General features: G+C 41.0%; 1 protein-coding gene and 1 long non-coding RNA gene across 2 annotated transcripts in view; both read left to right on the forward strand.

The window, feature by feature from the left end:
* LOC101678379 overlaps nucleotides 1–27,691 on the forward strand; it is a 97,317-nt gene that overhangs the window by 24,449 nt on the left and 45,177 nt on the right. The gene's annotated exons all lie outside the window — the stretch shown is intronic.
* NTMT2 (N-terminal Xaa-Pro-Lys N-methyltransferase 2) lies at nucleotides 1,424–20,777 on the forward strand. Its single transcript, XM_004756682.2, has 4 exons — nucleotides 1,424–1,650; nucleotides 13,848–14,023; nucleotides 19,492–19,741; nucleotides 20,506–20,777. Exons 1-4 carry the CDS (start codon nucleotides 1,497–1,499, stop codon nucleotides 20,775–20,777), a joined length of 852 nt encoding a protein of 283 aa, XP_004756739.1. The 5' UTR covers nucleotides 1,424–1,496.

Raw genomic sequence — 27,691 nt, forward strand, 5'->3', positions numbered from 1 at the left:
AGTGAGTCAGTAAGTCTATCCCACTTTGAAGAAAGAGGATAACACAAAGGTGTGAATATCAAGCAGGGGAAGGGGCCATCTTAGAGGCTGCCTATCCTGTGCGCATTGGATTATCTGTGTGTGTGTATCTGTGTGTGTGTGTGTGTGTGTGTGTATCTACTACCTTTGGAGTTGGTGGGTGGTCTGGGGTCACACATGATATGGGTTCAATAGACTGTTGAGTTCTTATGGGCTTTCCTATTAGGGACATTACAGGGATAAAATGGTAGTCATGTTTCCTATAGGAAACAGATGGCATTTGAACTTTGAGAGTTTGAGTGGGTTTAATAAAGGGACTATTTACAAAGGTGTAGATAAGTACAGCAAAACTGCAAGGAATAGTGCATTACTCCAGGGCTTGTGACAGCCTGACACGTCACTGCCCCAAGGGTTGAAGCTGTAAAGGAGGGAGCAGTTAGCAGAAGTAGGACAAGATGTCTGTATGAGAAGATGCCAGATTGGAGCTGTGACTTTCCACCAAAGGAAGCAGTCAGCCTGTGGCATCTCCACAGGGAAAGTGCCTGTGGAATAAATATATCAGCTCGGTCTCCTCCAGTCTCTTGCTGTCACTACCTATTGGCCGAACCCAACTAGAACTGAGAAGGCAAAGAATCCTCTGGCGTTGTCCATACAGGTCAGCCTCTGAGGTACACAGTGTGTGGGAAGAGTGGAGAATGGACCCAGAGGGACGGTCAGAAGTAGAAACCAACTGAGTACTTATGAGGAAAATCATCTCCATGATACAGAGAGAAGAAGAAACAGGTGTACATGATGAGGCGCTGTTTAGAGCAAGCTAGATGGAGTGTTTGGTTTGCTGGCAGAGATGGGTATTTAATATCAAAACAGGTTTTCATGTAATTGTGTCCCTTGAAAAATCCTAAAATAGGAAATGCATATCCACCTCTATGAAAAGATTTGGGCGAGATTGCCCTGATGGGAGGAGCCTGGTTGGCTAGGATGACTTTGAAGGGTCCTTGTAACTTGAGGATTCTGTGTTCCAAGACGAGTGATGGAAATCAGGAAACAGAATCTCCTGCAAAATATTTCCTATGCTTTGAAATGGAAATTAGACTGTTCCAATTTAGGAATCAAATTAAAGCAAATAGTCAGGGTGTTAGCGGGTTGTGCTCCTCCCGGTTTGAAGTGGCAAGTAAAGAGGGAAGGTTGCTTTTTCCTGGATGAAGCAGGATCTCACTCAGCCTGTTTTCATCTTTACTTAGCACCTGCTGGCTTGAAGCGGTGTCGCCCAAGTCATTAGACGGGGGATGTGCCAGGAGCTTGACCTTCTGAGCCTGCTGCCCCTCCCCCACGCCCCCATGACAGCCTCTCCTGATATAGATGGACAGGGGCTGGTTTAAAATGACAGTCTCAAGTTCGTGTCGGAAGAGAAGGCTAATTCAAAGAAACAGCCGGGCAAGTTCCCTTTCTCTGTAGGAATAATTATCAGCCCCCTCTCCATGGCCCACCTGGGAGCCCATTTTGCCTTTAGATCCCGCTGGCAGAAGACCGACAATGAACTCTGTCGACATAGCATGTCCTTTATCCTTCACAAAGCCATTCGCAATGACTTCTTTCAGAGCTATCTCTACCTGCTGGAAAAAATTCCCCTGGGTAAGTGAGTCAGAGCTACTAGATAAGGGACAAGAAAGGGGAACTTTGTGAGGTCCTGAGACCTCAGCAAGAGAAGTTAGAACAAGGACACTTTTTATGTAAAAAGAACCTGCAACAGATGTCAGGGGGCTTAAATGTTTTCATGGCATTCTTTCTTGCAACGTGCAAAGATCAGGTGCTGCCTGGAAAGTTGGGTCTCTATTTTGCGATACCCTTGCCCTGTCAAGAACTGTGATTTTCTTCCCTGGGTGTCGGTTTGCCCAACTACCAGGCTTACAGAAATCCATTTCCTGAGTTTTGAAGAACTTTTAAAATATTTGCCACAATTGAGAGGGGGGCAAATTAGGTAACTCAAAGATGAGAGTATTAACATGGTAATATGTCAGCTAAGAGATAAAAAGAAAGACTAAACGGTAATAGATCGAGGTGTCCTTGTTCTGTGTGTGTGTGTGTGTGTGTGTGTGTGTGTACATGAGCCCACACTCTGCATGATCCTTTCTGGCTTTCCTGAGTCACAGGAATAGAGAACCAAAAAGGAGCAGGTTTTAGTCTGGTCTTTGAATATTAACAAAAAACCTGGGGCAGTGGTCTGTCTCCCTTTTCCCTACTTCCTCCCGTTTTCAGGGAATTAGACAATAGGGCAATAAAAAGCTTATCAGGTTTGCTCCACTACTTTTCTTAGCCTCTGTGAATGGGGTTATTTCAAGGAACCCTTAACTGCACCGAAAAGGAAATAACTTGTGATTAAAGAGTGAAGTGTCCCCCCTTTGATTTATATTTTCTCCCAACGAAAGCAGGACCAGTATGTATCCGCCCCAGTCTGTTTTCTTAACGCTGTCTGAAAGCCCCTTTGTGCACTTGATGTGGCCAGGGTTTCCAGACATGGTAGGAGCTACGTAATTCTTTGTACTGCGTTCAAGAAACTAGTTGTTAGCAGCCTACCAACTTTTCTTTTTATAAATCCATTTATGAAGGGATCTTTAATTCTAGACCTACAAATGCTTTCATCTTACGCAATGCCTCCTAAGAATTTCCTTATTTATGATTCTCTTTGGTCCTCACAGCTACACCGTGGGACGGATAGGATAATATGATCACATTTCTCCTCCCACCTTTGCAACCTTGCCCCCCATCTTATTTTTTCAAATGGGGAATAGAAAATTCAGAGATGATGAAATCTAACCGACACAGATCTCATTCAGATAGCAAAGCAAGAAACTAAGACAAGGGCTCTTTCCTGTAGGTCACGGGGCCCATGAGTAATTCTTTAAGGATGAGTCATGCGTCTCATTTGTATCCAAATGGAAAAACTAGAGCAGTTCCTTTGGAAGGTGAGGCTGTCCTGGTTGTTCCACACACCGGCAGAGCGCTGCTTTTCCAGAGACACTTTTGAAAGCCTGTGTGTGCCACATCTCAGTAACATCTTAGTGGCTGAGCTGCCGTAGACTGGGAAGAGTTATCACTTACAATTACTAAGATACTCACCAAGGGGCAGACGGCTGCCAAATGTTAAAGATAATTACGAGAGAGATTTACCCCTCTGAAAGTAGCTGAAGATGAGTTAAGAAGGAAGAATAAAACAGTATCTTCTGAAAATCAGTTGAAAATTAATTCGGGAAAAGGAGAGTATGATTTACGTTTGGTCTCAATCCCTTTTTTAATTAGTAGAGTCATTCTGATTATACCGATTTTTCTCCTCTGTGAGTGTGCTGATGGTTTATGAGTGATTTTCAGTCTTTACCAAAAATATTAATAAGAACAAAGTTTTGACAGCATCTGCTATAAAAGCCCAGTGCGAAATAGGAAAAAGCGCAAATTTTCTGCTTTAGGGTTGGGGACTGGATGTGTGCCCTGCTTTGTCCTCTTAGCCTCACGAATGGCTCCTGAGGCACTTTGATATCTCCCATCAGTTCCCATTATCACTCTTTGAAAACCTTAGTGCATTTCTAAGCCAAAGACAAATCCGTCTCACTTAGTCAGTTTTCCAAGAACAGGTACTGCTTATTTTCTCTGACTGGGGTGATTCAGCCCAGGCATTCGTTTCCCTTGAGAGTAACCGAGGTGGCCCCATCCACGGTGTCTCTTTGATTTTAGCAGTTGGGAGCTATTTTAGTCTGTATGCACTACGCTATCCTGCAGTAGCAAACTAACCCTAAAATCTCAATGGCCAAACATAAAAGTTTACGTTTTCTGTATCGTTTCAACAAGCATTATGGGGGTGGAGGCTGTGTTCCACGTAGGCTCTCAGGGATCTAGGATGACAGAGGCTCCACTGCTGGGAACACTGCTAGTCACGATGTTAAGAGAAGCTAGGAGCTGAAGTTTTCCCTAATAGCTCATAAATATTTTGTCCCAGAAGGACATACATTACATCTACTTAGAGACCATTGCCCGGAACCAGTTGCGTGGCCCTGTCTAACTACAGGGATGTTGAGCAACACAACATACTGTACGCATGTGTGGTCTCTGGTAAGTGCTTCTGCCAGGGGGAAACACTGGTTTCTAGAGATAGAAACACCAGACACTTCTGCTTTCTGATGAGTTCAATTTAGTGTCAGAGACTTTAATGGAACTCTGTCATTGTGCAAAGAGCTCTTCAGTGTCCTGGAGAAGATTCAAACAATTAGACGCAGTATCTGTTCTTCAGAATTTTATTAAACTGGTAATGAAGGCAAATCAACAAATAATTTTTTATTAATTCTTAAAAGGTTTAAATTAAGGTTACAAGAAAGGCAAGCTGTCAGCCCTATGAATACTTGGCTTTTTTTTTTTTTTGCAGTGTTTTCTTCTCACGACAGATGTGAAAGCACCTCCAGGAGACTCTAAGCTAATTTCAAGGGGCAGAAAGGAACTAGCACGTGTGTCTCGCCTGCTAGTATGACTTTCATCCAATCACAAGTCTTCCCCAGACCTGTGATTATCTTACTTAACCCTTGGTTTTCTCCCCTAGGTGATTATAACGTCTATTTATGGGACGCATGTACCTACCTATGTTAGTTCTCTGATGGGACTCTAGTTCCCATGACTCATTCATCTTGTCCTCTTCTATATCTACAGAATTTTACATTTACCGTGGTTCCTGGCACATAGAAAGAACTCCATATCTGTTCACAGCAGATCATGTGGCCTCCTAGTAATAATTAATTTCAGGTCACTAAAGTCTCGAGTTCAAATTCTGACACTGCTCCTAATAGAGAAAGTCACCTCTGGAAGTTGCTAAAGTCTTTGAGTATCAATTTCCTCAGGGCAGTTGGAAGCATTAAAAGCAATTGCACATAGTAAATAGCTAATACTCAGTAAGGATTAGTTTTCCTTTTCTTCCTTGGAGCCAGGCCTCTTCTAATGTTACCAGATGGTCTTCCCTAGCACAGGCATTACCAAAGACGATAAGCTCAGCACACTTGTTTGGGACTTTTCAGGCAGCAGTCAGGCAGCAGGGGACAATGAGCTTTTTAGTTTGAAAAGAAAACTTAGCCAGTAGATGCGCTCTCTCCTCAGCTCCGCTCACGTGTCTTGGAATTGGCTTCCCCTCCTTTGGTGGTTTCAAAACTTCGTAGAAATGAAAGTAAAGCCCTTCTTTTAAAAGGTTAGGGAAAGGCTACTGTAGGGCCTGCCAAGAGAGTTTGTTGTTTGGGGTAACTGTGGGAAGGACGGTAGCTAACCAGACTCTGATTCCTTCTCTCCTGCCTTCCTCCTTCCAGCTGCCTGCGTTAGGTGGCCGGTCCCACAAGCGCATTGTGCAGGGACATTCAGTCATGGGGGCATTTGCTGGAATATCCTTGGCCAGATTCAGAAATTTGTGGAGAAGCAAGAGCATGCGTGACGCAAATCCCCTGTAACGGCTTGGCTGTGGTGTCAAACACAACACCGTGCAGGAGGAAACGGGAGTAAGCCGGCCGCTGCTCTCAGTGCTTTGCACGTTCCTAAGTCAGTGACTCCTGCCGGCGTGCCTGTTAGGTGGTACTGTTCTTTTCGTGCCTTATGTCTGCGGGGCCCATGTGCGGTGGTGGAGTTAAGGGACCTACCCAAGGTCACATGGCTGTGGGTGAGGAAGCAGGGTTAGAACCCGGGCCGTCTGACTCCAGAGTCGGCCTTTTTTTGAGGTTCAGAATCATGTTGCCTCCCATTGAAAATGGCAACTTGAGTTCTGTAGGCAGCGATGGAAGTTTTACTGTGTTTATTTGTTGACAGGAACATTAGGTTTGTACCGAGATAATCAACAAGAGAGGCAGGCCAGTGAGTAGGTTCATGTAACCTAGTTATACCAGCACAAGTGCACTTGGTGTCTTGGGGTGAGTGATTTGTCTGAAGGTGGTTGTTGGCGACCAAATAGGAAATAACAACTGTATACATCTCCAGTTGGTGAAGCAGTGCTCACGGGGCTTATTAAGGCCCAGCAGAGATGTTTCTACAGGTTAGCCCCCTCAAGGATCCTTCTAGCGCTCCCCACAGTGTACTTCCGAGTACATAGAAGTCAGTGACCATTTGTTGATCACACATGGAGAAAGAGTCTATTTCTCCTGCGCATTGTTAAAGGCTTCGTCTAACTTCACGTTTGGAACTGGAGTTCCACAGTTTAGCAGAATACGGATGAGGTAGGACATGGCTATGACACGTCATCTCCAAGTGATATTAAATTACTAAATCTTTCTGAGTCTCTCATCACTCATGGGCAAAATGAGGACTCCATCCCCAGTTTCATGTTATCATAATGAGGATTAAAATAGATAATATGAAGAGTTAATATGAAAGTGCTTACTATAAGGCCGGGTGCCTAAGAGGTACCCACCAATTTTTAGTACCTCCCCCTTCCCTTACCTCTTTCGACAGGAATTGGTCTCTAAGGAGGAAATTGCAACAATGGTCACCTGTTTGGCACCACAGGTAAAGGCCAGAGTTAACAAATAAAAACACTTCCCATAAGACACGTGGGACTGCCAAACAAAACTCAGCATATAACTATTGGCATTTTTCAAATTGATTTTACCCCTGTGGAGGCACGGCTGCACAACTCACTGAACAGTGATAGGTTTTCAAACGTTTGCTGTTACCTTTGCAATGCAGACGCTGCAAGATTATTTGCTTGAAAGAAATGGAGAACCAGGGGTGCCTGGGTGGCTCAGTGGGTTAAGGCCTCTGCTTTCGGCTCAGGTCATGGTCCCAGGGTCTTGGGATCAAGCCCCACATCGGGCTCTCTGCTCAGCGGGGAACCTGCTTCCCCCGCTCTCTCTGCTGGCCTCTCTGCCTACTTGTGGTCTCTCTCTGTCAAATAAATAAATAAAATCTTAAAAAAAAAAAAAAGAAATGGAGAGCCAGATGCCTTGTTTTATTTAGCAGACTTTAGATGCACACATGGCATGAGAGGGATGAGATACGGGTTTTGGATTTAAATAGACCTGGGTTTATGTATTTTTAAAAAATATTTATTAGGACGCCTGGGTGGCTCAGTTGGTTAAGCAGCTGCCTTCGGCTCAGGTCATGATCCCGGCGTCCTGGGATCGAGTCCCACATCGGGCTCCTTGCTCAGCAGGGAGCCTGCTTCTCCCTCTGCCTCTGCCTGCCATTCTGTCTGCCTGTGCTCGCTCTCTCCCCCATTCTCTCTCTGATAAATAAATAAAATCTTAAAAAAAAAAAATAAATAAAAAGTAAAAAAAAATAAAAAAAAATAAAAAATATTTATTTATTTGACAGAGAGACAGCGAGAGAGGGAACACAAGCAGGGGCTGGGACAGGGAGAAGCAGGCTTCCCGCCGAGCAGGGAGCCTGATGTGGGGCTCGATCCCAGGGCCCTGGGACCATGACTTGAGCTAAAGGCAGACACCCAACGACTGAGTTCCCCAGGTGCCCCTCGACCTGGGTTTAAATTCTGGTTGTGTTCTCAGTAGCTACTCAGTCTTGGGTAATTTAGCTCTTGCTGTCTTGCGCTCTTTCGTAAGTGACAGCATCTATCTTACCTGTTCTGTTAGGTGTGAATGCTAAGCATAGGTAGTGCATACGTCCGTGTTTGGTCAGTGGCAGTTACTACGTTTCATTATGTGGATTTGACTAATTAGGAGGATAGATAGAAACTACACGAAAAGTGTAACTTGTGTCATTTATGTCAGCTTTTCCCCCTAGCCACTCTCTCCTTTGTTGAACCTGCATGCTATTCCAAGAACAGAAAGTGAACCATATTCATTTAGTCAGTGGATATTCAAAAGAGGCCTGCTATGTGTTAAGCATAATGGTAAGTGCTGAGGTTGCAAGCACAAGTGAGAGACAGCCTTAGCCTGAAGAATTCAGAGAGAGATCCACACAGAGTGTTTTTGCGGAAAGTGGAAACAGAGTGCTAGAGACTGCCACAGGCTACGAGGTGCACAGGACACATGGCGACTGCTGAATCAGGTCTGATGGTTCCAGTGCACATCTCACCATGAGGAGTCTCCCCCCTCTATCTTAGCCAGACATGTAGACTTCTAAAGTTTGATAGTAGGTTAGGTAGAACACTCAAGAAAGAGAGTCGGGAAGATGTTCAGCCAAGTGGGTAAAGAATATGGCATGGGGTGGCAGGTCCTTGCCGAAGCGGGGAAAGTGTGTTGTCCCTCCTGCCCTCCCTTTGGTCACCTCATTTGTGATCAAGCCTGGAAAGAATTAGGAACCGCTGAACTAGCCCTCAGCTGAAAAAGAAGAAGCACTTGGAAACTTTTAGGGTAGGTAGCGCATTATTTTAGAGATTGAAACCACCAGATACTTAAAGCATCCAAGGACTAAATCAAACCTAGAGGGCCCCTCAGGGCAATTGCAAGACTTGATAATCACAAGTATTCTAGTATTCCAAGACACCAGACCTTGTTTGTCTTTCCGGTTTAACTTCTGTCACTTAGCATAATGCCCTCAGGGTCCATCTATGTTGTCATAAATGACAGGATTTCCTTCTTTTTTTGTGGTTGAATAATATTCCATGGTACCTAGATACTTCCTCCCTCCCCGCCTGCCCACCTGCCTTCCTGCCTGCCTTCCCTCTTTTCTTCTTTCCATTTTTACCATTAATTCTTTAATGGCTAAACTGGGAAGTTCTCATCTGTAAATCTCTTTTATGGAAGGTCTTACCATTCATAAAACCATCTCCTATTGGGATTTTTTCCCCCGTTTATAAACAAAAGGTTAACATGATCCATTATCCTATCTCAAATCATTTCAAACTAAATTTTCTCAACTTAAACTACCTATTCTCCCAGATCAATTTTTAGTTGACAAACAGTTTTAACATCTGGAACAAAGTCTAAAAAAAAACTATAACCAACCGTTTAGAAAAACAAAAAGGAAGAAGAAGGAAAGAGAAGACAAGAAGATACTCAGTAGATATAAGCACTTAGCTATTAACAAAATTTTCCTTAGGGAGTTCGCAAGATCTGAATTCTTCTTCAGGAAAAATTAACGTGTATTCTACTTTCCTTTTTGTAACAAGTGAACCATTGCAAGGGTCTTGGGAGTTCAGCCCATAATGTAGGTCAGGAAATAAGTACCATATTATATCAAGAACGAATAGAACTATATCAAGAACTCTGTCTTAGGCTACTCCAAATTTCACAGAGACATTGCAGTCCTACAAGAATGAGCTGCTAGTGTATTCCTTTACTAAAAAGGCACAAACTGATGATTGATTACCTTATCTGAGGCAAATTGCACTGTTGCGGGAGCTACCAAGAGAGCGGAATCTGGGGCTGGCCATGACACCTCATATATCGTTTTAGTGAAATGCTCCTGTCAATTAGGTGAAAATGAGAACTGAAGCCCATAACCGTAAAAACCTACCTATTGAGTCTGACCCCTGCTGGGCTTGGCATTCACTTGGGGTCTAAATGTTGCTGGCATAATGGACCATTCCCATTTCTAGATTAACGGTTTTAATAGACTTCACCAACTAGTTGACTTAAGCAGGTGATGATGAGTATGGCTGGATCAATGAGAGTACTGGGCTCTAGCTTGCTTGTGGTCCCAGGCAGCATGCAACTTGGGGAAGAATCTATGAGCTGTGATTTCCTAGACTGGTTTTCTGAGAGATACACAGAAGAATTTGGAGCCCTCATGGTATTGGGATGGCTAAGCTTGATTTTTGTCATCCCTGTAGAATTTATTGAGCCACATATTTATTGTTAATATGTGTATAAAATGGCAAAAAGCATCTACATATTTAATTCTTTTAAAAGATTTGTATTTTAACAAATCTGTAACAGTTAATATATATGGAACTACAGCATATAATATTGTTAGTCTCTAGAAAGTGTGCATTGGAACCAATTCTTCTATCCCTTTCAGCAAACTCATGACCATTCAAAGGTCCAAAAATTGGCTCCAACATCTTTGAGTTGGAAAATACCAGTGTAACTCCATAGATGGAATATATTATAATGAAACATTATAAGTGGTGTTTGTTGGATTTTCAACTTTTAGAATCAAAATTTGGGACTATGTAATTGTTATTCAATCAAGAACCAAGCAGTGCCTTAGTCCAATTTCACAACCTCGGTGCTACTTGAATAAAAATGATTCCAGTTAAGGTTAAATAGATTCTCATATACTCTTTTTACTGAAAATTATGTTTTTTTATTTGCTTTATATCATAACCTTTTTGTACTGTTATATATTTTGTTTGGAGTTTTCACTTATCTTTTATTTGAGATGGTTGAGATACAAAAATATGTCTTCTTTAGAATATAACTAATGTTTCTTTGATTCTTTTTTTCTCTATTGCCCAGAATCCAATTCATTCTACTTCTGGATGAACTTATGTTTCTGTAGTCTATATTTTCTGTTGTAATAAAGACTGATTTCTTTCCAGATTTGATAAGTATCTATCATTTTGGGATTTCTTTTCATTGGATTGCTGGGTTAATTTCATTGTCTTTTGACACATACTTTGTCTTAATTTTCACCTTGATTGGGCTGGAATATAGCTTCAAGAAATTCTGAAGAATGGATCCGTGGTAGGTAAATATTCTTCCACATTTGAATGGGTATTAAGTTTTAGGTTCAAAATAATTCTCTCAGAATATTGATGGCATTCCTTCTTTACTTTCTAGTATTTATTTTTTTCTTAAAGATTTTATTTTATTTTTAAAGATTTTATTTATTTATTTATTTATTTATTTATTTAAGAGAGAGGCAGTGAGAGAGAACATGAGCGAGGAGAAAGTCAGAGGGAGAAGCAGACTCCCCATGGAGCCGGGAGCCCGATATGGGACTCGATCCTGGGACTCCAGGATCATGACCCGAGCCGAAGGCAGTCGTCCAACCAACTGAGCCACCCAGGCGCCTAAAGATTTTATTTTTAAGGAATCTCTACACCTAATATGCTGCTCAAGCTCACAAGCCCCAGATCAAGAGTCACATGCTCTACTGACTGAGCCAGCCAGGTGACCCTATTTTCTGGTCTCAGCTCTTCTTTCTCTCTCTCTCTCTTTCTGCTTTCTTTCTTTCTTTTTATGTTCAGCTAGCCACTGTTTAGTACATGATTAGTTTTTGATGAGTGTTCAATGATTCATTTAGCTGCATATAATTCCCAGTGCTCTGATGAGACCTATGTTGTAAGCCTGATTCTACTCCTTTGAATATAGTTGCCAGATAAAATATAAAACTCCAGATATATTTGAATTTTCAATGAATAATTTTTTGTGTAAGTATGCCCTGTGCAGTATACAATATTTCAAGTATACATATACTAAGAAATTTTTATTGTTTATATAAAATTCAAAACTAATTGCTTGTCTCATATTTTTATTTGCTGAATCTGGCAACCCTCCTTGAATGTCAACCACCTTTTCCCTTCTAAACAACTTTAGGATCTTCTATTTCTAGGATTATTACTCTTTGTGTTTTGAAATTTCCTAAGGATTTGTGTAAATTAAATACATGTTGCTCAGTATTTGTTGGACCCTACAATCACTCTCAGCTCTGGGAAATTTTCCTCTATTATTTCTTTAATAATTTTCTTCCTTCCATTTCGAAGTTATTGAGAATTCTAATTGGCTTGATGTTTGGGTCTCCTGAATTAAGTCTTTATAGCTCTAATCTATTTACCTCAGTTTTTCATGTCTGTCTTTTTATTTATGTTCTGACAAATTTATTCAATGCTCTATTCCAAAGTTTTTGGTAATCAAAACTTTAATTTCTAAGAATTCTTTGTTATTCTTTGAATTATTACTTTCTTGGCATCTTATTTTTGGTTTATGGATGCACCAGTTCTCATATCTCACCAAGATTATATTTTTTTCTGTTTAGTTTTGGTTTAAATTCTCATCTACTTCCTGAATTATTTCTATTTTCTTTTGGGTCATTTCTAATGGCTTATCTCTGTCTTTTTCTTTCAGACTGTTGTTTTACCCTCACGTGTTTGGAAATCATTTTTTTTTTTTTAAAGATTTTATTTATTTATTTGAGAGAGAGAGACAGTGAGAGAGAGCATGAGCAAGGAGAACGTCAGAGAGCGAAGCAGACTCCCCATGGAGCTGGGAGCCCGATGCGGGACTCGATCCCGGGACTCCGGGATCATGACCTGAGCCGAAGGCAGTCGTCCAACCAACTGAGCCACCCAGGCGTCCCTGGAAATCATTTTTTATCCATAGTTAGGGATAAGGCCAGGTTCAATGATTCTAGGTAATGGAGAAGGTTTCCTCTGTTAAATATGTCTCCCCTGAAAAGAAAGGATGACAAGAGCTATACATGTATAGGCAGATCTTATCTATCTATCTATCTATCTATCTATCTATATATCTATTTATTTGACAGAGAGAGAGAGAGAGATCACAAGTAGGCAGAAAGGCAGGCAGAGAGAGAGGAAGGGAAGCACGTTCCCCGCTGAGCAGAGAGCCCGATGTGGGGCTCGATCCCAGGACCCTGGAATACGATCCGAGCCGAAGGCAGAGGCCCTAACCCACTGAGCCACCCAGGTGCCCCCATGTATAGGTAGATCTCACCAGACTCTGATCTGTGTGAGCAGATGAGATGCTTGGGTTCATCTATATGCTAAAATGAGTCATATTTCAGGATCCCAACACTAACTGCTTTAGGTTTCCTTGGGCAATTAATTAAAAAATTTTTTAAAGAAGACACTCCTTCACCCAGGGTTATAGCTGTGCTGCTAGTTGCTTTTGGGAGGGTGTGTTTGTCCTCTCACTGGTTGGCTTGCAGAGAGATTTTTGACTAACTCTTATTTCCTTTTGTATCTATACAAGACTGAACAATTTTTTAGCTTTGTTCCATCTGCTTTTTGTCTTTCAAACATTTGTTGAAATCAGGAATCCACCATGGCACTCCTCTCATTTTCTTCACTGTTATGTGTTGAGTTTATTCAAAAAATTGGGAGGAATCTGGGGAAAGGCAAGATAAATGCATGTATTCAGCCTACAGACTTGAATCAGAATTTCCTTCCTTTCCTTCACTCTCTATAATTTCCTCCTGAATGTCCCCTAATGAGAATATTTTATATCTAAAGAGGTGCACTTTTGTCTACAAAAAAAAACCACGTACATCCGGATTTACTCTTCAGAAATGGGAGTACGTATTTTTTCTAAAAATAAATGTCTTAAAATAATACCTTGTATGGTTTCTTAAATAATGAAGTGGCACAGTATATGCGAATGTGCCTAATATACTACCTGGTACAGAATAGTTGCTCAACCAATCTTTTTACCCTTTTTTATTACTTTATTTTCAGAAGAAAGAGCTCAAGCACATCTTCTGTAATGTTGGTACAAAGAAATAGTTCAGTATGAGTTGCTTTAAAAAGTGGTGAAAAAAATAGCTACCCTGAATGTACCTTGTGATTAGAAGTAAAGATTAATGATTAAGTTCTCATAAAACATTTGGAGCTCAAAGATAAAACTCACTATGGAACTTGTGACCGTCTTCATTCTATTATGTTAAATGCTGTTAAACTTCTAGAAAATACAGTAATAAACTAAAGTTCCATTAAACTATAGAGTTAGTAAGTCACAAAAATGCCACTATGCATGAGATACCTGAAGATCAGAGAGGTTAAGAAGTTTTGCTAAGGTAGCATATTAAGCCTCTGAACCAGAACTCAAACTTAGGTCTTCTTACTATGATGCCTTTCCTCCACGGCACAAATTCCCAGGCTTCTTTCTAAGAGACAATTCAATGTATATTAAGAATGAACTTGTTCTGTCATATAAATATTAATAATATTTCATTTGCAGTGAAATTGTATGCTTTAACAAGTCAAATCATCAATGGTGAGATGCAGTTCTATGCCAGAGCTAAACTTTTCTACCAAGAAGTACCTGCTACAGAAGAGGGTATGATGGGAAATTTCATTGAACTGTCCAACCCAGATATCCAGGCTTCTCGGGAATTTCTTAGGAATTTTGTTGGGGTGAGTTATCCAACTGCTGTTTGATAAGGAAGCAAAGTCTTTGCAAACATTGCACTCACATGCTTCTGTGTTGTCATTTAAGTCATATTGAAGCCATATAGCTCAGCCAAGAGTTTAGCCTGAAAGTCTGCATTAAGATATTGAGAGGGGATGGGTTGCATCAAACCACTGGTTCATCCCACTTGGCATTTCATCATCCTAGTACCAGCTAATCTCTCGTGCTTCAGGGGAAGGTGAACCAGCAGTGCTAATGTTATAATTTGGGGATTAGGAAGACATCTCTTTTCGGACTCTCACAGATGAAATAGTTGACACCAAAATGATTGATGAGAAGGCCATTTGGGATCTTGGGGCCATTTATTGATTTCCTGTAATACAAATTCAATGTTGTAAAGAAATGCATGCTTATGCTTGGTTTTAAAATGATAAGAACAGTAGAATCTCCTTATATTATTTAATACATAGTGCAGACTTTGCCTGGAAAGAATGTGATCTCTCTGTAGCTCTGGTCTTGGGTGAAACTCTTTCCTTACTCCCCCACCCCATAGGGACAGACTGTATAGTGTGGTGGCCAAAAACTTGGGCTTCAGAGTCATTAGGTTCTTCTATTTAGTGTATAAGCAACCTTGGAATTGTTTCTTAAGTGCTCTAAGTCTCAGTTTTTTCACCTGTGACTAGGGCATAACCCTAGAACCTTCCTCATAGGATAATGTGAATATTAAATGAGATAATATGTATCAAGTGCTTGCTTTGTTGCACATAATTATCATTCAATAAATCTAGTTTATTTCTACTACTACTACTACTACTACTACTACTAGGCTTTCATAAAATATATTCATTACAGTTTAAGGAACTTCATCCAGTTGTTTGAATAAACTAAGGAGCTGCAGACACAATAAAGCTGCTATTGGTCCTGCTGAAGCCATAAAGTCCTAACTGGCAAACAAGTTTCATCCCGATCATTTTGAAGTCATCTGTGGGAAATTTGGAGCCCATTTTATTCTTATAAAAGCACTGGGTGTTACATGAGACTGATGAATCACAGGCCTGTACCTCTGAAACCAAGAATACATTATATGTTAATTAATTAAGTTTAAATTTAAAAGAACATTATAAGTAAACATTATAAGTAATAATTTATAATAAATTTATTATAAATAAACATTATAAATAAGTATTTGGGTTAGGTTGCCAAGCTCCTTAGAAGCACAATATCCCGAGTGTTGAAGTGAGGTCCACCTCACATCCATCCTCCTTGGAGCCCCACGTGCCTGAGCAGAGAGAGTTGGATCAGGACCGAGCAGCCACCGGGGCCCCTGTGTGAGCATCAGCCACTGCCATGAGGGCCGGGTCGGCTGGAGGTGACGGCTGTGGCTCTGTAGATGTCAGGGCAACCTGGAGTATTTCTCATCAGTGTTGCTGACTGATTTCTGGGAGTGGTTTTCTGAGACAGTTGCTCAGCTAAGCACTTTAGAGTTATCGTCTTGATTATGTTCCATAAGAATTCTAGGAGGTAAGTACTGTCATTATCCTTGTCTCTCCAGTTGTGGAAACTGAGGTTTGGACGTGTGAAATAAGTTGTCAAGGCGATGGAGCCGGTAAGAGACAGAGCCGGGGCTGAAGCCCAACCAGGCCTTCTGACCCCAAACTCTTTACTCTTAACCACAACATACTTTTTCCATTTGTCTCATGAAGCAGAAAAGTCCTTGCTGTGTGTGTGTGTGTGTGTGTGTGTGTATGCACACACGTACCATGGACCTCAGTTCTCCTCCAGCCTGGCTGAAAGCAATCTCTCCTGCTTGCCTGGTGGCGAGGCCGACTTTGATCCCAGTGCGCCTGAGAAGCTTAGTTAATAATCCAGCTGTCTTGTCACTCCGAGTGGAATGCCAAGCTGACCACAGGGATGCTGGTCAGACAAAGCCCATCCACATGCCCATGGCCCTAGGAAAGGAAACAGCCTTATGCTTGCATATTTATGTTGGAAAAAAAACAGCTTGCTCTTTTCAAACAAATATAAGGAGTCCTTCTCAGTAGACAAGGCTCGTTGTGAAACAGTGACCTCTAACTAATGGCAAACAGTCTTTTTAAAGAAATGATATTTTGGTGCTTTGACCTTAATAATCTGCTAAATTAGTATCCAGGTCAAGATGCAAGGCGCTAGGGAATACGAGTATCTGACATGATTTATCTCATGTCAACTGGGAAAAGGCAGAGTGTTTAATATAAAGTTTTGCCTGCCTTTCACCACTTAGTGACCCAGGACAGTGGGAAAGGTGTTTAAACTTGTTTCAAATATGTTTGAAACATGTCACTGGCATGGCTGATAACTTTCCTCGGTTTTATTTAGTCTTCTAGGGGGAAAGCAGCAGTTTATCCAAAGTAACCAGTATTCGTTGGTTCTTTATCTTTTGGCATCTTGCAGAGATGAGATGACTAAAAAACTCTGGGTCTCACTTGTTCTATTTCATGGTTTTTATATGGTGGCATTTAACACTTTCCTTTTAGTTTTAAACTCCACTGGATGAACTTAAAATGATGTTCTTCGAAGAAAAATATATAGGCAGAATCAAAACTAAAATGAAATTCGCAACAGCATTTTGCTATTTTATATGAATCCATACATAGGAAGACAGCGTCGTAAGTGACAATGAAAATAACAAAACGTGCTGTGATGATACACAACTAACGAATCACTGAACACTACATCAAAAACTAATGATGTACTATAGAGTGGCTCACTCAACATAATAAAAAATAAGCATAATATTAGATGTAATATTTATTCAAGGTCATTATATAATAAAAGCATTTTTCAATTAAAAAAAGGAAAATAACAAAACGTCTTGTTTTGAAATCATACATTGTGTGTAGGTCTAGTCATATTCATGGAAAGACATGAGCTTTCAATAGGGGCAGCCATAGTGTCCAAGAGGCAGGAGATCTCCCTGAGATCTGTTTTTAAATACTCCTTCCTAGAGGAGTTGTGTGTGAAAGAAAGAGTGAAATTTGGTGCCAGGATCAGGGAGGCAGTGCCAGTACATGTAGAGTAGACAACGAGAACCAAGCACTAGGGTAGGAGCGGGGGTACACAGAATTAGGGTGAAGGGACCTGAATGTATTTGTAAATAACTGTTGTTTCAAAAGTAACTATAGTCAAATATCACACATCTCAGTTGGAGAAAAATACAACTCCAAGGGTGAGAATTTTCAAGGGAATTCTATTTCAAACCTTTCACCTCTCTGAACCTCGGTTTCTTTGTCTGAAAAGGTAGGGAAATTAGACATGAATGCTTTAAAAACTCTAGGGTTTTGCTAAGATCCTTCAAGGTCTTATTGGGAGAATAATAGGGAGGGTGAGTGGGTGAGGCCCTACCTCCCCTTAGCCAGAGCGGCTTTGTGTTTATGTGGTCCATTGAGATAAAGGAGGAAAGCTTTGATCATCTCAATTCCTCTGGCACAGGTCTCTGAGCCCTCTTTTTCATTCTGTGGTTTAATCCTAAGACTACTTGCTACGATAACCTGAGCAACATGATCCATAGAGATTGAAAGCCAAGTAACGGTAGGAAAAATTTGTAGTTATAATCTCTAATTGAGCATATACATTTCTACTAACATCATTTTCAGTAGCTTAAATGAATTTCCCTATACTTTCCCCATCCTGTTTATGTAACAGATTTACTTAAAAGATGTTTTCATTATGGTGTTAACAGTACAAATCTTTAGCCTAAACCTTTTTTATTTTTCTGAACTAGTTTACGTTATAATACCCGAAGGAGGGAGGTGACATAGTGTAAGTCGGAATGGCAAACCCATGGAACATGTACTGACACTTCCCCTTTCCATGCACAAGGCAGACATTACTAGACAATCACAGAACTCTTTCCTTCATTGAGTCTCATTGAAGCCTTATGATTTTGTTCAACACAGCATTAGACAGATACTACAGAGGGAATCAGGGCTGGTACTTGAGGTGACAACGCTAAGGCAGAACTGGGTTTGGATTCAAGCAGTTCCGTGTTCAAGTCCTAATTTTGCCATTACTGTGTGGTATTAGAAATCTAAATTTCCTCAGCTTCAAACGTGGGAATAATCATGATTTTATGGAATTGTTTTGATTATTATAGTTATTACAGATGGAAAGAGCTTCTGTGTATGAGCACTTGATAAATCATGGTAATTATGATTCAATTTGAAAAGAAGCCACAACTGCTTCACTTTTTGTTCTTCATTGTGACTTTATTGATGTGAAGAAGGCCTCCTGGGTACACTAGAAAGGAGCATTTCTGCTGTTGCCTTCTGCTCAAACATCACCTCTTGATCCTTAGACAGATGTTTTTTTAAAAATCTTTAGTTGCTGTGAAAACAAGAGCAGTCTTTCTCAAGATTTTGATTGGCAACATAAGTATCTTATTGTTGTAATTTTTAACACAAAACATATTTAGCAGTCATCCCTCATGACAAGTAATCTAGACAAGATAATGCATAGACACTGAATAGTATACACTCATGTATATAATACACATATACTCATGTATATGTGTGTGTGTGTATATATGTATGTACATATGACAAATATGTATCTGTGTATGTGTATGTATAGGTATGTGTTACTTTGTAGGAGCAAGTTAGAGAAAGTTTCCATTGGCTGGCTTCCCCCTGCACCGCCTATCTATCCGTCATCTCCAGTTAATTTAGTGTACAGTCATTATAAAAACAATTTTAGAGGGAATTTGTGCCCAGTAAATCAGGTAATTTCTCTTATAAAGGCAGAAAACAATTTCTAGCATGAAAAGAGACGACAAGACTTTGCTGCAAACACCTTCTATCCATGTGATAGGGCTGTGTGCCACCGGGGCTAGGTTTGAAGTAAAATTCTGGCCTAAAAGGCTTTCTCACTGCTTTGCTCTTTCCTTTCCTTTCCTTCCTTTTACTTTTCTCTCATTTCCTTTCTCTTCTTCTCTTCTCTCACTTCTCCTCTCCTCTCTTTTTCCTCCCTCCTTCCCTCCCCCTCCCTCCCTTCCTATTTCTTTATATAGCCATAAGCCACCCTGCAGGTCCATTTAGCTGTGGGCTTGACCCAGATTTGCAGTTAATACAATTCTACTTTTAAAGGGCTTTCAGTGGTTTGTTTCCTTGAGAAAATTACCAAGTTTTTTGACCTAAGATACTACTTTCTGACTTTGAAATTCTTTTGAAGATATATATTTGGATAAAATACAGAAAGTGAAAGCTAGCAAGGTTGGGTATTTTTTTGAAAAAGGGAACTGGGTATTCTAGAACTCAATCGTGGTAGTGGGTACATGCTCGTATACTTTGTTCAAACTCATTGAATGGTGTATTTAAAAGAATGCATTTTATTACGTGAAACTGACCAAAATAAAGTTAGTTTAAAGAGGTCATTGGAGTGTCCTAGACTCAGGGTCAGTGTTTGTATTTGAAGTATTCCATAAGGTACCTTTCTGCAGGGCCCCGGGCGAGCTGGGACAGACTGTGCCTTGGATTGCGGCTCTGGGATAGGAAGGGTCAGCAAGCATGTCTTGTTGCCGGTTTTCAACAGTGTGGAGCTGGTGGACATGATGGAATCGTTCCTCCTCGAAGCCCAGAACTATCTGCAGGTCAATGGGGACAAGGTAGACAGTTACCACTGCCACAGCCTGCAGGAATTCACGCCTCCATTGGGCAGATACGACGTCATCTGGATTCAGTGGGTCTCTGGTTAGTGCTGCATGGCCCAACATCTGCCTTTTTCCCCTTCCCAGATAGAGAAGACAACACCTGGGACTAATTTGAGGATGTGTGGAGGGGAAGCAAAGACCTAAAGGGAGATAGAGTTGTAGTCATGCTTAGAGCAGTTAACTAGACTTAGGCATCTTAGAAACCCCCAGAGCTCTGGTCCTCCCAATCTCTCCCCTAAGATGCTCTGCTGCAAGCCTGAAAGTTCCCATATTCAGGGATGGAATGCCTTTATACCAACCTAACTCTAAGAAGAAAACCAAACACTTAAAAAACTTTAAAAAGTGAGGTCAAAAAAGTTTATCCCCATTTATTGGCAAAACTAGACTTTCTTAGATTTAAATTCTCAGGAAATAAGGTAGCAATGAATTCGATTTTGGTCTAAGTGAGTGTGAGTGTGTCTAGGAGACACAGGAGTGGTGACAAAATTGGGTTGTCTGGGGACAATGGCACGGACTCAGGGGCTAGGCAGTAGTTTATTTTGTGCTTGTGAGATAGACAGACTAGCTAGTTGAATTCCTATTTTATAGATGGGACACAGAGCCTCCTCAGAGAGGATACCTGTCCTCTTCCCTAAATTCTTAAGTCTCCTGCAACTAGACCAGTTCAGGCTCTTAAGTAATTCGTGAATGAATGAACAAATGGTCTCCTTATTCTTAGCCTCGTGGTCTTTCCTACCTTCCTACTCTCCTCTCTCACACCCGTCACTTCATCCTGTTCCCCCATCTACTTGGCCTCACCTGTAGGGCACCTGACTGATAAAGACCTTCTTGCGTTTCTTTCCCGGTGCCGAGCTGGCCTGAAAGAAAATGGTGTCGTCATACTGAAGGACAACGTGGCTCGACAGGGCTGTCTCTTCGATCTCTCTGACAGCAGTGTGACTCGGGACATGGACATCCTCTGGAGCCTCATTAGGAAGAGTGGGCTGGTGGTGCTGGGCCAGGAGAAGCAGGAAGGTTTTCCAGAGCAGTGCGTCCCGGTGTGGATGTTCGCGTTGCACAGCGATGGACATTCCTGACTGGCAGTGGAATGCAGGGGTGGGCTGCACAGAGCGCTTTGGGGCAGAGGCCCTCTCCTCCTAGTTCATGGGGTGATGGAGAGAAGAGATGCAATGCATGTCTGGAAATGATGTAGTATGTAAAATTTTCCACTGATTTTATAAGGACATGCACACACCCAGTGGATTTTCTGGACGATGTATAGAGTAAAACATCAGGAAAATTGTTTTAAGAACTACTTGTATACACCCAAACTATACAAGTGAACACAAAAACAGAAAAGGGATCAATATTAAATTCTAAACTGTCTTGGTCTGTGAAGATTTGCATTATGGAGTATCCCGGGAGGGTGGGTTCAAGTCTAGACCCCCTTTCTCTGCCCTCATGCTAGTTACAGTCTATTTCATTCCTCTTTAGGACTGCTACTTCTCTTAGACAAAAAATCTCTATCTAATTAAGACAGCACCAGTCAAAATAGTCTATGAAAACAAATCCACTGCTTCATTTTTCTTTAGCCTTTCTCTTCCCAGAGAAAGTATATGTGGCTTCACTTTCTATTTTGGTTCTATTTTACCACCCAATGATGTAATATGGATGTAATTTGATAACAGAGGTCTCCATTTCAGTGATGAGGAAGTGTCTCCTTTCAGGAGAAAATGTTGTTCGTTGAAATTTCAGCTGTGAATGTATAAGTAAATATCTTCGATAATCTAATTTTAGCCATTGGCCTCCAGCACTGCTTGCTTTATTGCTGCCAATCCTGTTTCGTTCATTGCTAAGAATGTACATTGGAAAGAGAAGGGAAATGATAAACCACGAAAACTAAGCTAACTGGATTAATTTAAGGCATGGGTTTAGTTAAAAATAATCTAGGGGTGCCTAAGTGGCTCAGTTCTTTAAGCATCTAACTCTTGATTTCGGCTCAGGTCATGATTTCAGGGTATGTCCTGCATGGGGCTCTGTGCCAGGTGCAGGATCTTCTCTCCCCCTCTCCCTCTGCCCCTCCCCACCTCAAAAAAAATCTAAAATCATTCAAACAAAAGATGCAATTTAATGTTTTTTTAAAAGATTCATTTATTTATTTGAAAGAGAGAGAATGAGAGAAAAAGCATGGTGGGGGGGGGAGGGTCAGAGGGAGAGTCAGTTTCCCCCTGAGCATGGAGCCCCATGTAAGACTCAATCCTGGGACTCCAGGATCATGACCTGAGCTGAAGGCACTTGCTTAACCAACTGAGCCACCCAGGCATTCCAACTTGTAATTTACTTTTTATTAGCAGAATGTTTAAATATAACTGATTTAAGGCACTCCAATATCTTCATGTTGAAAATATACCTATTTGATATTGACATGTATTTGTATCTTGATATATGTTGAGTTTTGTTTGAGATGCAAAATATCAGTTTAAGTAAAAAAGGTCTACTCCATGGATGCGCTATAACCATAAAAAAATACTTGTAAGTCAAAGCTCTAACTTAGGAGGAAAACAATCGTTATGAAACATTTACTACCTTGTTATAGGATTACCGTAGTAGTTTTATTTATGTCCTGGAAAATTAAGTCATTTACTTTGCCTCTGGCACCTTCTACATGTTGTGTTACTCACCATGCTCTAGGGTAACAGAATGAGAGTTGGAACCATTAGAGAACAAGCCAGAACTAAATCAAATGGCAAGCCATTGCTAAACAAATGAATATGGCAAAACATGGGCATTCATGATTTAATCCTCTGTGCCTTGGAGAAAATTAGCCAAATCATTTTTTAAGGCTTATTCTAGAAATTTTCTTTTATACTAGCACCCTTAATTCTCTTATCTCTTAACTTTCTGTTTTGCCAATATTCAAATGCTAGTTGACAAATTATCAATTTTTCTCTGCTCCCAGGTTCTTGAGCTGGAAGAAATAACATGGTTGTCTTAGAAATAGGTTCTTTAACTCAGATGAGTTTTGGAGATTGACCAACAGTCCCTTTGTGTTCCTAAGTCAAGTCACTTTGCAATTCTCCTTGGACCGGTTTCAGATATTTACTGCTTTATACAATTTCCCAACTCCGTATCCATTCTTTTTTTTTATATAATTTAATTTTATTATTTTTTAAAGATTTTATGTATTTATTTGACAGAGATCACAAGTAGGTGGAGAGGCAGGCATAGAGAGAGGAAGGAGGAAGCAGGCTCCGTGCTGAGCAGAGAGCCCAATGCGTGGCTCGAACCCAGGACCCTGGGATCATGACCCAAGCCGAAGGCAGCGGCTCAACCCACCAAGCCACCCAGGTGCCCCCCGTATCCATTCTTTTTTAAAAAAAAATTATTTTTTATTTATTTTCAGCGTAACAGTATTTATTGTTTTTGTACCACACCCAGTGCTCCATGCAATCCCTGCCCTCTCTAACACCTACCACCTGATTTCCCCAACCTCCCACCCTCCACCACTTAAAACCCCTTAGATTGTTTTTCAGAGTCCATAGTCTCTCATGATTCACCTCCCCTTCCAATTTCCCCCAACTCCCTTCTCCTAACTCCCCATGTCCTCCATGCTATTTGTTATGCTCCACAAGTAAGTGAAACCATATGATAACTGACTCTCTCTGCTTGACTTATTTCATTCAGCATAATCTCCTCCAGTCCTGTCCATGTTGCTACAAAAGTTGGGTATTCATCCTTTCTGATGGAGGCATAATACTCCATAGTGTATATGGACCATATCTTCCTTATCCATTCGTCCGTTGAAGGGCATCTTGGTTCTTTCCACAGTTTGGCGATCGTGGCCACTGCTGCTATAAACATTGGGGTACAGATGGCCCTTCTTTTCACTACATCTGTGTCTTTGGGGTAAATACCCAGGAGTGCAATGGCAGGGTCATAGGGAAGTTCTATTTATAATTTCTTGGGGAATCTCCACACTGTTCTCCAAAGAGGCTGCACCAACTTGCATTCCCACCAACAGTGGAAGAGGGTTCCCCTTTCTCCACATCCCCTCCAACACATGTTGTTTCCTGTCTTGCTAATTATGGCCATTCTAAGTGGGGTAAGGTGGTATCTCAATGTGGCTTTAATTTGAATCTCCTTGATGGCTAGTGATGATGAACATTTTTTCATGTGTCTGATAGCCATTTGTATGTCTTTATTGGAGAAGTGTCTGTTCATATCTTCTGCCCATTTTTTGATATAATTATCTGTTTTGTGTGTGTTGAGTTTGAGGAGTTCTTTATAGATCCTGGATATCAACCTTTTGCCTGTACTGTCATTTGCAAATATTTTCTCCCATTCCATGAGTTGCCTCTTTGTTTTCTTGACTGTTTCCTTTGCTGTGCAGAAGCTTTTGATTTTGATGAAGTCCCAGAAGTTTATTTTGGCTTTTGTTTCCTTTGCCTTTGGAGACATATCTTGAAAGAAGTTGCTGTGGCTGATATCGAAGAGATTACTGCCTATGTTCTCCTCTAGGATTCTGATGGATTCCTGTCTCAAGTTGAGGTCTTTTATCCATTTTGATTTTATCTTTGTGTACGGTGTATGAGAATGGTCGAGTTTCATTCTTCTACATATAGCTGTCCAGTTTTACCAGCACCATTTATTGAAGAGACTGTCTTTTTTCCACTGTATATTTTTTCCTGTTTTGTCGAAGATTATTTGATCATAGAGTTGAGGGTCCATATCTGGGCTCTCTACTCTGTTCCACTGGTCTATGTGTCTGTTTTTATGCCAGTAGCATGCTCTCTTGGTGATCACAGCTTTGAAGTCCAACACTCTCTCTTCGCAGATGACATGATTTTTATATGGAAAACCCAAAAGACTCCACCCCCAAACTACTAGAACTCCTACAGCAATTCAGTAACGTGGCAGGATACAAAGTCAATATACAGAAATCAGTGGCTTTCTTATACACTAACAATGAAAATACAGAAAGGGAAATTAGAGAATGGATTCTATTTACTATAGCACCAAGAACCATAAGAGGTAAAGGATCTGTACTCGAGGAACTACAGAACACTCATGAAAGAAATTGAGGAAGACACAAAAAGGTGGAAGACCATTCCATGCTCTTGGATCAGAAGAATAAACATTGTTAAAATGTCTATACTGCTTAGAGCAATCTATACTTTTAATGCCATTCCGATCAAAATTCCATCGGTATTCTTCAAAGAGCTGGAGCAAATAATCCAAAAATTTGTATGGAATCAGAAGAGACCCCGAATCGCTAAGGAGATGTTGAAAAACAAAAATAAAACTGGGGGCATCACGTTACCCGATTTCAAGCTTTACTACAAAGCTGTGATCTGTATCCATTCTTAATTAAGAAAGCTGAAGTTGGGCGGGCACATTGCATTAACATCCCCTCTTTATTCTGAGTAAGTACAAGGTAAACAGAAGAGTGGCTGAAAAGGAAAGGTTACTGGAGCCAGATCATGCTGTTTCATGGGTCATGCTAAGGTTTGGATGTGTTACACAAACAGCAGGAGAAAATTCTGGAGATTTAAGTAAGGGACTGATTTTCCTAGTCATGGGAGTGGAGGTGTAGATTGTGTAGAACGAAGACATTTTGAGTGAGACCTACTCCAGCCATCCTCAGTCTAATTCTGATTCAACAAGCCAAACACTGCCGTGTCTTCATCGATGCCTGTGTGTTGTGCAAGTGACAGTCTATGTTAGTCCCCCAGTTCTGTCCATAGTCCATCTGCCTCGGAATCATGTGGGAAGCTTCTATAAGATAGAGATTGACAGGTCCTGTCCCCATGAGAATCTATTTCTGTGAAGTGGGCTCAGATATAATCTGTATTTTTTTATAAGGTCTCAAACTGATCCTGATAATTAGCTTTGTTTGAGAATACTGATGGGAAAAGAGGTGTGGAGCTGGGCTAGTCAGAAACCCAGGAAGATAAGGTAGGGAAGGCAAGAGTATGGGTCTATTTCTGGGGAAGAGCTAGATAGTGAAATCCGTTCTCCACATTGATGTCAGTTTTTCTGCAATATAATCTATGTCATGTATAAACTTTCAGTGACTCCCCATCGCTGATGGAGTGAATTCCTATCTCCTTGGAAGGACATATAAAACCTTTTGTGATCCAGCCCTGCTTTCCCTCTGCAGCTTCAGATTTTCCACATCCCCTGCAGCTGTACTTAACTATGTCAGTTCCCTAAAGGAGCTATGATTTATAGCTCGTGGCAGTTATAGATATTACTTCCCTAGCATAGAACATCTCTCATTCTTTTTTGTCTGACTCAGACTGCTTAGATGTTGCTGACTCTAGAAAAGCTTCCCACAGCCCCTCAGTGCTGGGCTAGGTGCCCTCACTCTGTGTGACCTTCATACCCTGTGCTTCACTTGTTACAGCCCTCGTCATATCATCGTAAGCAAGGCTACTTGACATTTCCCCTCTTTAAGTCTGAGCTCTTTAATGGAACATTTATGGTTGGAGTCTCAGTCATAGGCATAGGCCCTAGTATGGCAGAGACTCAAGCTTTTGTTGGAAGTCTGGAAGGTGATGTTATGTAGAAAGACTCATGAACAGCCTAAGTTTCTGGCATTCAACATGAATCAGAGCAAAGCAGCAGGTAAAAAACAAGGATTTCTGAAGTTGCATGGGCACTGGGATGTGTAAGACTGGTCAAAACGGTGATCAAACAATTCCAGCTCACAAGAACCAGGAAATGCACAGAAACAAGAAGTCAGGGAGTTCAGGGATCAAGCATCTGGAAAGAGATTGTAGCAAGGAAATTAGGTTCTGAGGTGAAATGGTGCCTAATTAGGAAATCCCTTTTTCTAATAGGAGCTGACCTAACGGCATGGCCAACCCAAACCCCATAGTTTCATCAGGTAAGAGGGTAGATTTCATAAGAGAGATATTTTAAATTGTGGGTAGGTCATAGCAAAGCAACTCTTAATCCTCTCCCATTTCCCGCTAGGCAACAAATCCAAAGAGACAAACTAGGCTATAGATGAAGTTAATCCTTCTGTGAATATTGAATATAAGTTGAAATTGCTCACCTGTACTTCCCAGCTGAATTCAGTGCAAACGTGCCTGCAGCTCTAGATGAACTTTGGAGGGCCCCTCAGTTTAGGCAGTGATTCATGAATGGGTGCAGTCTTCACCCACCTCCTTTTCTGAGAGCCTGAGCCGCCGCTCCGAAGCGTCATCACCGGAGCACACCGAGTCTTCGGGGTCAGCAGTTTTATAGATTCGGGACCGTCATAAAAATAGAAAACAAAATGAATAAGGTCATCCATGTGAAAGATGATCTGCTTTGTATTACGGACACATTTTGGCCTGATCCTGTTTTTTGTTTTTTACTCTCTACCATTTCCTGAAACTGGCCTGCTCTGAGTGATGTATTGGGGAGAAGCCCTGTGTCAGATGTATTCGGCCGCCTGTCATGAATAATTAAAACCAGTTGTGTTATGCTTTCCTTAGTTCCCCTGACTCTTTGATGCTTTGGTGTCCATGCCAGAAAACTACCTCTTATAATCATCAGAGGCCAGTGTTTTTGCAGAGGTCACTGCAAGCTAATTAAGCAAATATGTGAAAAATAGTTTTAAATTATCTCAATTAGTAGAGTGTGTGTATAGACGTATCTAGAGTGGGGTTGAGGAGAGACTTTTAAAATAATAGCTGACTTGCAGAGTTAGTGATTTGGTGACAGAGAACTATGCATATATGGTACCTTTGTAGGTTCATTAAGTTGGCATGGTCTGACCTTTGACAGGCAAATAAACATATAGAAAATGTCCAAGTAGATCATGGTTCTGTAATGGGAAAGACAGATAAATAAAGAGTAATGAGTCAGAACGAAAAGGACCACAAGAGAAGTACGGACAAAGAATTAAAGTGATGTAGAAACCAGAATCTCTGGGATTTGAGGGATTCCACACAGAATCCACTCGCCCAACGTTTTCTGAAAGCCTCCTGTGTGTCACCCAGGTCTTGAGGGTCTCAGGATA

Source organism: Mustela putorius, unplaced genomic scaffold, assembly GCF_011764305.1.
Source record: "Mustela putorius furo isolate JIRA1106 unplaced genomic scaffold, ASM1176430v1.1 tig00000785_pilon_pilon_pilon, whole genome shotgun sequence".
Classification (NCBI taxonomy): Eukaryota; Metazoa; Chordata; class Mammalia; order Carnivora; family Mustelidae; genus Mustela; species Mustela putorius.